At 36.1% G+C, this 12,494-nt stretch overlaps 1 protein-coding gene across 1 annotated transcript in view; it reads right to left on the bottom strand.

Annotated features, from left to right (window-relative positions):
* Positions 1-12,494, bottom strand: part of mars1 (methionyl-tRNA synthetase 1) — a 31,939-nt gene that overhangs the window by 10,315 nt on the left and 9,130 nt on the right. Inside the window, 8 exon segments of the mRNA XM_082136597.1 lie at positions 843-1,056; positions 2,190-2,307; positions 3,549-3,644; positions 4,049-4,219; positions 5,371-5,445; positions 6,604-6,805; positions 8,623-8,826; positions 12,405-12,494. The exon segment at positions 12,405-12,494 is cut by the window's right edge and continues 27 nt beyond it. Of these exon segments, the coding sequence (XP_081992723.1) occupies positions 843-1,056; positions 2,190-2,307; positions 3,549-3,644; positions 4,049-4,219; positions 5,371-5,445; positions 6,604-6,805; positions 8,623-8,826; positions 12,405-12,494 (1,170 nt within the window).

Raw genomic sequence — 12,494 nt, 5'->3', positions numbered from 1 at the left:
AAAAGGGGAGATTTACACATTGTAATTCATGTGTTTTTACTAACTGAATAAATCGTGGCAAAGTGTAAATAAAATGTAAAACCATATCAGAGCAATCTAATCAATCAAGAAGCATGAAGTGTTCAGAAAGTGAGTGAGCGAGCGAGTGAGCGAGTGTGTGTGAGTGTGAGAGTGAGCGAGTGTGTGTGAGAGTGTGAGAGTGAGCGAGTGTGTGTGAGAGTGAGCGAGTGTGTGTGTGTGTGAGAGTGAGTGAGTGAGAGAGTGAGTGAGTGAGTGAGTGAGTGAGTGAGTGAGTGAGTGAGTGAGTGAGTGAGTGAGTGAGTGAGTGAGTGTGTGTGTGTGTGTGAGAGTGAGTGAGTGAGTGAGTGAGTGAGTGAGTGAGTGAGTGAGTGAGTGAGTGTGAGTGAGTGAGTGCGAGCGAGTTCTGTATAAAAGTGAGAGTGTGAGTGAGTGAGTGAGTGAGCGAGTTCTGTATAAAAGTGAGAGTGTGAGTGAGTGAGTGAGCGAGTTCTGTATAAAAGTGAGAGTATGAGTGAGTGAGTGAGTGAGTGAGTGAGTGAGTGAGTGTGAGTGAGAGTGAGTGAGTGTGTGTGTGAGAGTGAGTGAGTGAGTGAGTGAGTGAGTGTGAGTGAGTGAGTGCGAGCGAGTTCTGTATAAAAGTGAGAGTGTGAGTGAGTGAGTGAGCGAGTTCTGTATAAAAGTGAGAGTGTGAGTGAGTGAGTGAGCGAGTTCTGTATAAAAGTGAGAGTATGAGTGAGTGAGTGAGTGAGTGAGTGAGTGAGTGAGTGAGTGAGTGAGTGAGTGAGTGAGTGAGTGAGCGAGTGAGATCCACCAACACAGACCTGTTAATGAAGTTGCCCAGGTTGTTGAGCAGCTCAGAGTTGTTCTTGATGGCCATGTCGGCCCAGGAGAAGGCCGAGTCCTGAGCCTCAGGCCGCAGGAACAGCAGGTAGAAGCGCCACACGTCAGACGGGATCCCCGTGTCCTTCGCCATGTCACCGAACACACCCACACCACGACTCTTGGAGAACTTCGTGTCCTCGTAATTCAAGTATTCTGGACACATGAAAACATTCATGAATGATATCAGCCAATCGAGTCAGTAAGATTTACATTTACATTTATTCATTTAGCTGACGCTTTTATCCAAAGCGACTTACAATTGCTATATATGTCAGAGGTCGCACGCCTCTGTAGCAACTAGGGGTTAAGTGTCTTGCTCAGGGACACATTGGTGTCTCACAGTGGATTCGAACCCGGGTCTCTCACACCAAAGGCATGTGTCTTATCCATTGCGCCACCACCACCCCACAGACCACAAGATTTTTTTTTAATGCGTTCAATCAGCGAGGACACGTTCAATTGATCAAAAGTGACAGTCAAGACATGTATAATGTTACCAAAGAGTCTATTTAAAAAAATAAATGCTGTTCTTTTGAATTTTCTGTTCATCAAAGAATCGTAAAAAATAAAAGATCAAGTTTTCCACAAAAATATGAAACTGTTTTCAACATTGATAATAATCATAAATGTTTCTTGAGCATCAAATCATCATATTAGAATGATTTGTGAAGGATCATGTGACACTGAAGACTGGAGTAATGATGCTGAAAATTCAGCTTTGATCACAGGAATAAATTACACTTTACTATATATTCACATAGAAAACAGATGATTTATACTCTGTTATGATTTATACTCTAGTAATAAATGCAGCTTTCGTGACTCAAAAACATTAAAAATGCCAACTTTTTAATGATAGTGTATTTAAAGGGATAGTTCACCCAAAAATGAAAATTCTGTCATCATTTACTCACCCTCAAGTTGTTTCAAACCTGTATGAGTTTCTTTCTTCTGCTGAACACAAAAGAAGATATTTTGAAAAATGTCGGTAACCAAACAGTTGATGGACCCCAATGACTTCCATAGTATTTTTTTTTCCTACTATGGAAGTCATTGGGGTCCATCAACTGTTTGGTTACAGACATTTTTCAAAATATCTTCTTTTGTGTTCAGCAGAAAAAAGAAATTCATACAAGTTTGAAACAACTTGAGGGTGAGTAAATGATTTCATTTTTGGGTGAACTATCCCTTTAAAATGGTCATGCAATATGCATATTTGATTATATTAGATAGATTGCAATCGTTTTATGTTATTTAAATGATCTGAATGTAAGATAGCATCTCACCGGTGGCTATGAGATTATTGACCAGTGTGTAGTTGTCTTGAGCTCCGAGAAGTGAACAAGGGAAAACGACACTGTGGAAGGGAACGTTGTCCTTCGCCATGAAGTTGTACAGCTCCACCTATAGGACACACACGGCAATCACACACTGAACCGGTTATGGACAGCAGCGGTGTGTCAATCACTGGGAGAATTAGGAGTATTCATTAAATTGACAAGATGTGAACAGAAATAATTAAATAACAGAAATGCACCAGCTTTTATTTCCTAAATTGCTGATATGACTGCAGCTACATGTTTTAAAGTCACCATGAAACCAATTCTTCTTTTTTTTATGGAATATTGCAGTGTTTTTTTCTCAGAATCAGACATTTTTGAATCAGAATAAGTTCCTCTCGCTCTTCATCTCTTCTCTGATGACGGGGATAAGAACAGAAAAAAATCATTTTGATTCAGAATAATTTGCTAATGAATCATGCTGACCAATCAGAGACGCTTCATTCTGATTCACAAAAAAGATTCAGTAATGAACAAGATCGTTATGACTCGCAATCGTGTTTTACTCAACACAAAAGTCGAGTTCAGCACAACTATAAAAATGCATATTCATCAATATAGTAAATTTCATCACTTTTAAGATTTCATTTATTTACATAAATTCCAGGCCTGGGAAAAAAAAACAGTGTAAAGTCAGCATGAAATCTAAATTGGCTATTTTTTTAAATGGAATATTGCAGTGTTTATTCTAAATGAGTTATCGGTGCACATCATCATTATTGTGTTAATAAGGTTGAATCAGAATAAGTTCCTCTTGCAGCATCTCTTCTCTGATGATCTCTGAACCTGTCACTCACATGAGATCAGCCAATAGCAAACCACAACCATCCTATCATTCAATCAATTCCCCACGGACACAATCAAGCCCCGCCCACATTTGCTCTCGTTCCAGAAGCGTTTCACTATATATATATATATATACGGCTCTATTAGTTGTAATTAATTTGTTAATTTTATTAGTCAAATTACACATTCATAAGTGTACGTTTTCGAACAAAAAGCCCCTTTTCTCAGTAGTCCTTAAAGAATTTCAAAATTACTTTTCTACTATTCAATCTAGTACTAATGGAGAAGCTATTAAGACTGTTCAATCTTCAAAATCTTTAAAGGATACAAAGGTCTTGTATTTTTGTGAATGTTTTTTTAAATATTTTTTTTTTATGTTTTCTTTGCTCCCCTGACTCCAAAGTGTATGTTGTATTGTTTTGTTGTTTAAAGCATTCATGCATTCATATATATATATAAATCATCTAGGACACATATGTGATTTGCATCAAGAGGTGAAATATCAAACTTGATCAGCACCTGCTGAGGGTTCTTCCACCATTTCTCCCATTGGTCGGTGTAGTTTGCCGTGATGGACAGGTAGCCAATAGGAGCGTCGAACCACACGTAGAACACCTTCATGGACAGACAGACACATCGGTTCATTGTGCATTTGGATTAATGGACAATATTAGTGAAATAACTAGTGCTGTCGATTTATCGATTAAAAACATTAACTAGATTTCATTGCAAAAATGAAAATGAAGTCCTGTTTTGAAGTCCATAAAAGTGCATCTGTCCATCATAAAAGTGCATAATTGTATGTCCTTCAAAACAGAAACAGCCATTCACTGCCCTTATAAAGCTTGGAAGAGCCAGGACATTTTTTAATATAACTCTGATTGAAGAAAGTCATTTACACCTAGGATGGCTTCAGGGTGAGTAAATCATGGGCTAATTTTCATTTTTGGGTGAACTATCCCTTTAACGCAATACGTTGATAGCACTAGAAATAACGTCTCAGGATTGTGCGTTCATACTTTCTCCTTGAAGTCCTGGTGAGGCACCGGCGTCCCCCAGCGCAGGTCTCGTGTGATACACCGGGGCTTCAGGCCGTCCCGGAGCCACGAGCGCGTGATGTGCCGTGCATTCGCCGTCCAATCGCCCGAGCTGATCGACTTCTCCAGCCACTGCTCCAGCTCGCCCTCCAGCTATCACACACACACACACACACAGGCTACGTCTACATCAATCCGGATACATTTGAAAACGGCGTTTTTGCTTAAAAGCGCTCTCCATCCACACTAGCGTTTTCAGGCGTTTCAGTGTTTCAGTCTCAAACACACGCTTTGAAATCGCTGGTGTTTCTGACGTCACAAACTACCTAGCAAACAATCAGATCAACGTGTGATCGTCAACCAGTGGATCTCTGAGCTGAGTGAGTGAGTGGAGGCGGGGCTCAATTGCATATTCATAGAACCGCGCATACTAAATGAGGCAAGGGTGTCGAGTTACATTCAAGATATTTTAACGCATGAATAAATGTTTTTCCAAGGAAAAAACTTTTAAATATGTAATTTCGGTGATGAAAGATGAGTTTTAAGGGATAAAATGATCGACTACAGGGGGACTTTAAGTAAATGTTCTCTGAATGTTCTGTAGAGCGTTCCCTGATAGCTGGGATGTTTATCATTCAATCATAGATGCCAATAAAGAACCTTTATTTTTAGGCTACGTCTTCATTAATCCGGATAGATTTTTGCTTCAAACGCTCACTAAGATGATACCGACAGAACAAGACGTGATCCGGTTATCACGCAATTCTTCTGGCAGGATCATTTTATTTAGCTCAAATCTCAGCATTCACTGATCGTCCAGATCGTTCTCTCTCACTATTATATGTCTGGTCTGAAACGCGACAGCTCTCATGTTTAGCAAATGCGAGTGAATTCTGTCATGTTTGCAGGACTGTGATATGAAGAGTGTGTGAAGAACATATCTTTATCAACAGTGTGAAAGTGAACAGCTCATAACAGGCACAATACCGCTATAAACATGAATATCTATTGGTACAATATGCGTCACATGACTAAACTTACATCATCGTTTTTAAATACCTCAGTTTTGACAGTCGACACTACAACACCAAACCAGCGCTTTCAGATTCATCCACTTTGGAGAGCGTTTTCAATAAGCATAGTTTTCATTAATAAAAGTGCCGTCTCAGTGTGGACGAAAGGCCAAAAGCGGAGAGAAAAAGATGCATTTTCAAACTAAACCGTATCAGTGTGGACAAACACACACTCTGACCGAGCTGAAGAGAGGATGAAGGGATCAACAACACACTTCACATCCGCTTTACCTTCGGCAGGTCCAGAAACAGGTGTTTAGAGGAGCGGATCACCGGCGTTTCCTTGCACACTTTACACTGCGGACTCTACAGGAGACGACACGAGGAACAGCACACAGTAAACACACACCGTAACACTTCACAACAAGAGGATTAGTTAACATTAGTAAATGTATTAACTTACATGAACTAACTAACGAACTGTCTACTTCAACTGATCAAAAGTTACAGTAAAGACATTTATAATGTTACAAAAGATTCTATTTCAAATAAATGCTGTTCTTTTGAACTTTCTAATCATCAAAGAATCCTGAACAATAACGGTTTCTACAAAAATATGAAATCATAAAAGAGTCTCTTCTGCTCACCAAGGCTGGATATATGTGATCTAAAATACAGTACAATATTGTGAAATATTATTATAATGTAAATCATCTGTTTTCTATGTGAATATATAGTAATGTGTAATTTATTCCTGTGATCAAAGCTGAATTTTCAGCATCATTACTCCAGTCTTCTGTGTCACATGATCCTTCACAAATCACTCTAATATGATGATTTGATGATCAAGAAACATTTATGATTATTATCAGTGTTGAAAACAGTTTTTTACATTTTTATTTCATGATGCTATGATGAATAGAAAGTTCAGAAGAACAGCATTTCTCTGAAATCTAAAGCTTTTGTAACATTAAACACGACCGTTCAAAAGATTGGGGTCAGTAAGAATTTTAATTTTATATTTGGGGGAAAGAAATAAAATAAATAAATAATTGTATTCATCAAGGATGAGTTAAACTGATCAAAAGTGACAGTAAAGACATTTATAATGTTAGAAAATATTCTATTTTAAATAAATGCTGTTCTTTTGAACTTTCTATTCATCAAAGAATTTTGAAAACATTTTTTAAATGACTGTTTTCAACACTGATAATAATAATGAATGTTTCTTGAGCATCAAATCATCATATTAGAATGATTTGTGAAGGATCATGTGACACTGAAGAAAACAGTCATTTTAAATTGTCATAATATTTCACAATATTACAGTTTTTATTTATTTATTGTTTATCAAATAAATGCAGCCTTGGTGAGCAGAAGAGACTTCTTTTAAAAACATTTAAAAAAATCTTACTGACCCCAAACTTTTGACCAGTAGTGTATATATATATATATATATAAATTCCATATATTTAAAAATGTATTTAGAAGTGAAGTTCAGGACCGTGTGATCTCGAGCCGTACCCTGAGCTCCACAGCATTGATGAGACGGCCACATTTGTCACACTGGTCCCCACGGGCTTCTGGGTAATGGCAGTGAGGACACACGCCCTCCACGAAGCGATCGGCCAGGAACCGCTGACAGCTTTCACAGCGAAGCTGCTCCACCGTGTCCTCCAGCAGAAAGCCCCTCTCGTGGAGACGCCAGAAGATATCCTGAGCGATTCTGAGGAAAGACGGAGATTTACAGGAAATAAAACACTTCTATACGGTTATGAGATCTTCACTGACTAGAGAACCGAGCAATGACGTAACTAACGACATAACCTGCACGCAAATACACATTCAACGGCACAGCGTTCGTTTACGAGCGTTAAATAACTTTGAAAATATAATGTAAGATCCAAAGTAATTATATATATATATATATATATAGATAGACAGTACAGGCCAAAAGTTTGGAAACATAACTATTTTTAATGTTTTTGAAAGAAGTTTCTTCTGCTCATCAAGCCTGCATTTATTTGATCAAAAATACAGAAAAAAAAAAAAATTTATATTGTGAAATATTATTACAACTTAAAATAATAGTTTTCTATTTGAATATACTTTAAAAAAATAATTTATTCCTGTGATGCAAAGCTGAATTTTCAGGATCATTACTCCAGTCTATCAGTGTCACATGTGACATCCAGTCTATCACATGATCCTTCAGAAATCATTCTAATATTCTGATTTATTATGAGTGTTGGACACAGTTCTGCTGCCTAATATATTTGATGAATAAAAGGTTAAAAAGAACTGCATTTATTCAAAATAAAAAAATATTTTCTTATAATATAAATCTTCTTTACTATCACTTTTTATCAATGTAACACATCCTTGCTGAATAAAAGTATTGATTTATTTTCAAAAAAAGAAAGAAAAAAATTACCGACCCCAAATGACTGACCAGTAGTGGATATTGCTGTTACAAAAGATTTATATTTTTATTTATTTATTTATTTATTTTTACTTTTTATTCATCAAAGTATCCTAAAAAAGTATCACAGGTTATGAAAAAATATTAAGCAGCAGAACTGTTTCCAACTTTGATAATGAATCATCATATTAGAATGATTTCTAAAGGATCATGTGATAGACTGGAGTAATGATCCTGAAAATTCAGCTTTGCATCACAGAAATAAATGATAATTTAAAGTATAATAAATTGAAAACCAATTATTTGAAATTGTAATAATATTTCACAATATTACATTTTTTTTTTGTGTATTTTATCAAATAAATGCAGGCTTGATGAGCAGAAGAAACTTCTTTCAAAAACATTACAAATAGTAATGTGTCCAAACTTTTGGCCTGTACTGTATATATAAACAATTTTCCAATTATGAAAAAATGTATTTAGAAGTGAATGTTTCTACAAACACAAACACTTATGCGTGTTTTATACGATAAAATTGAATTAAAATAAAATAATAATAAATAAAAAAACATTAAATATAATACAAGTTTCTGGAGTGATGATATTGACATTGTCAATTCACTTCAAAATATAGAACTATAAATGTATACATTTTAAATTGATAAAAAATAAAACAATAGAAATAAATGAATATGCTTATTTGAATACGCTTTAAGACAAAGCATGTGTAAGTTCATAAGTCGACACCATTGCTGAGTATTTCCTCCTTAAAACTGCAGTGAACCAAAGACAGTCTCAAAAACACGCTTTGAAATCGCTGGTGTTTCTGACGTCACAAACTACCTTGTAACCAATCAGATCAACGTGTGATCGTCAACCAGTGGATCTCTGAGCTGAGTGAGTGAGTGGAGGCGGGGCTCATTTGCATATTCATAGAACCACGCATACTAAATGAGGCAAGGGTGTCGAGTTACATTCAAGATATTTAAGGCATTAAGGAAAAAACGCTTAAAAGTGTAATTTTGGTGATCAAAGATGAGTTTTAAGGGATGCGATGATTGACTACAGGGGGATTTAAAACTAATGGTCAAGGAAGGCTTCACTAGACGAGCAGTTCTCACTCAGTTTGGCGTTCAGTGGTCGTGCGGCCGAAGAAGTCGAAGTCGATCTGGAACCACTGGTAGATGGAGGCGTGGATGGTGTGGTATTTGTCGCAGATCTCCTGCGGCGTCAGTCCCTCCTCGCGAGCCTTGTTCTCCGTGGCCGTCCCGTACTCATCCGTACCGCAGACGAACAGGAGATTCCAGCCGCGCAAACGCCCATATCTGCAGAAACACACGGCATCATATCATACGCAGAGTAAAGGGGTGGGGCCTGGTTGAGATAGTTAGTAGTGTGTTAAAACCAAGCGGCAGCCTTCCGCTCTCTCTCTTGATTCAAACACTGAAGTGACTTAAACTGCAGTTCATCGACTGGCCACTAGAGACCGGCTGCAGAAGAGACTCAATCCCATAGACCCCCATGTTAAAATGCCCAACTTTACAGCAGAAAAATATATGTCTACAGCCGGAAGTTAGTTATTTTACTAAGTTTTAAATACGAATATTTTTAGATGCACATTTATGATGATAGATGCACTTTTATGATGATAGATGCACTTTTATGATGATAGATGCACTTTTATGATGGATAGACGCACTTTTATGATGATAGACGCACTTTTATGATGGATAGATACACTTTTATGATGATAGATGCACTTTTATGATGGATAGATGCACTTTTATGATGGATAGATGCACTTTTATGATGATAGATGCACTTTTATGATGGATAGACGCACTTTTATGATGATAGATGCACTTTTATGATGGATAGATACACTTTTATGATGATAGATGCACTTTTATGATGGATAGATGCACTTTTATGATGGATAGACGCACTTTTATGATGATAGATGCACTTTTATGATGGATAGATACACTTTTATGATGATAGATGCACTTTTATGATGGATAGATACACTTTTATGATGGATAGATACACTTTTATGATGGATAGATGCACTTTTATGATGGATAGATGCACTTTTATGATGGATAGATACACTTTTATGATGATAGATGCACTTTTATGATGGATAGATGCACTTTTATGATGGATAGATGCACTTTTATGATGGATAGATGCAACAGATGCACTTTTATGATGATAGATGCACTTTTATGATGGATAGATGCAACAGATGCACTTTTATGATGATAGATGCACTTTTATGATGGATAGATGCAACAGATGCACTTTTATGATGATAGATGCACTTTTATGATGGATAGATGCAACAGATGCACTTTTATGATGATAGATGCACTTTTATGATGGATAGATACACTTTTATGATGATAGATACACTTTTATGATGGATAGATGCAACAGATGCACTTTTATGATGATAGATGCACTTTTATGATGGATAGATGCAACAGATGCACTTTTATGATGATAGATGCACTTTTATGATGGATAGATGCAACAGATGCACTTTTATGATGATAGATGCACTTTTATGATGGATAGATACACTTTTATGATGATAGATACACTTTTATGATGGATAGATGCAACAGATGCACTTTTATGATGATAGATACACTTTTATGATGATAGATACACTTTTATGATGGATAGATGCAACAGATGCACTTTTATGATGATAGATGCACTTTTATGATGGATAGATACACTTTTATGATGATAGATGCACTTTTATGATGGATAGATGCAACAGATGCACTTTTATGATGATAGATGCACTTTTATGATGGATAGATGCAACAGATGCACTTTTATGATGATAGATGCACTTTTATGGACTTCAAAACAGAAACAGCCATTCACTGCCATTATAAAGCTTGGAAGAGCCAGGACATTTTTTTTATATAAATATAATTATAACTCATTTTTAATTTTGGGTGAACTATGCCTTTAAGCCTTAAAGTTCTGCATAATTAGGGGCGTGGCCACTTGAGTGACAGGTTCAAATTCGCCTCTTTGCCCATTTTCGTTTATCCGGGATTGACGCGCGGCCAAGATGGCGACGGCCGGCTCCACCCACTTTGGGCTTCAAAAATGCTCTTCAGAAACATCAACGTCACGGACACTACGTCCATATTTTTATACAGTCTATGGTTGAAACTGGCGGTTAGGGTAAGAGGCGGGACATTTCCCAAACACATTCGAAGCGCTCGACCAATCACAACACACTGCTCCAGCCAACCAATCAGAGCACAGTGTGCTTTTCAGAAGGAGGGGCTTCATAGAGACAGGAAGTAAACAGAGCGTTACTGACAGACTGGGAAGAGAGGAGCCGCAACAATGGAGAATATGAGGAAAATAATCAACATTCAAGCAGGAAAACCTGTTCTAGTAGAGCCTGAAACATCATCAAGACTTTGTAAGACTTTGTTCAACAAAACTAATACATATTTTCCCATTCTATTATTAATAGAATACTGAACTTTACTTTGTTTATGCTGTCACTGTCATTAAAAAACAAGTTTACATTGACTGGATTTTATAGAATAAAAGCAATTAATTTAGATGTCAATTAAGTTTCGAGTTGTATTGGTCACACCGTACGACATGTAGTGAAACGCTTTATGCAACTCTCCGCACAGAAGACCAGGAATACAGAGTAAAAAGGTTCTGAAAACTTGTGATTGAGAATTATAAATCCAAAGAATTTACAACACCATACACTACCATTCAAAAGTTAAGGGTCAGTAAGATTTTTATCTTCTTTAGTAAGAAAGAGGTTTAGTAAGAAGTGTCTTCTGCTCACCAAGGCTGCATTTATTTGATAAAAAACTATTAAAAAAACCCCAGTAATATTGTGAAATATTATGACAATTTTAAATGACTGTTTTCTATTTTAATGTATTTTAAAATGTAATTTATTCCTGTGATCAAAGCTGAATTTTCAGCATCATTACTCCAGTCTTCAGTGTCACATGATCCTTCAGAAATCATTCTAATATGATGATTTGATGCTCAAAAAACATTCATTATTATCAATGTTGAAAACAGTTGTACAATTTTTTTCCCCAAATTCTTTAATGAATAGAAAGTTCAAAAGAACAGCATTTATTTAAAATAGAATATTTTCTAACATTATAAATGTCTTTACTGTAACTTTTGATCAGTTTAACTCATCCTTGATGAATAAAAGTATTGATTTATTTTATTTCTAAATTTATAAAATTAAAATGCTTACTGACCCCAAACTTTTGAACGGGAGTGTTTAATGTTACAAAAGCTTTAGATTTCAGAGAAATGCTGTTCTTCTGAACTTTCTATTCATCATAGCATCATGAAATAAAAATGTAAATAACTGTTTTCAACACTGATAATAATCATAAATGTTTCTTGAGCATCAAATCATCATATTAGAATGATTTCTGAAGGATCATGTGACACTGAAGACTGGAGTAATGATGCTGAAAATTCAGCTTTGATCTCAGGAATAAATTACACTTTACTATATATTCACATAGAAAACAGCTGATTTACATTGGAATAATATTTCACAATATTACTGTTTTTGTTTGTATTTTTAATCAAATAAATGCAGCCTTGGTGAGCAGAAGAAACTTCTTTTAAAAACATTAAAAATATTACTGACCCCAAACTTTTGAACGGTAGTGTATATCTGTAAAAATCGGAAGATTTTACAACCCAATAAAATATGGAGAGAGAAAAAGAAAAAGGTTAATTGCAAATAATCGAAATTAAAATGTTTCACTAATAGTAAAAAAAAAAAATTTTGAAGAAGAAAAATGCAGAATTTGTCACAAAAAAAAAGAAAGCCAAACAACATTGAGACTGGTGATGAATCTGTTACCTGGCGAACACGTCTGCGCTGAGCACACAGCCGATGATGTTCCCCAGGTGAGGCACGTTGTTGACGTACGGCAGAGCGCTCGTGAGCAGC

This window comes from Leuciscus leuciscus, assembly GCF_965113295.1.
Source record: "Leuciscus leuciscus genome assembly, chromosome: 14".
NCBI lineage: Eukaryota > Metazoa > Chordata > Actinopteri > Cypriniformes > Leuciscidae > Leuciscus > Leuciscus leuciscus.
The sequence above is the reverse complement of the archived record's forward strand: the minus strand, read 5'-3'. Positions and strand labels throughout refer to the sequence as shown.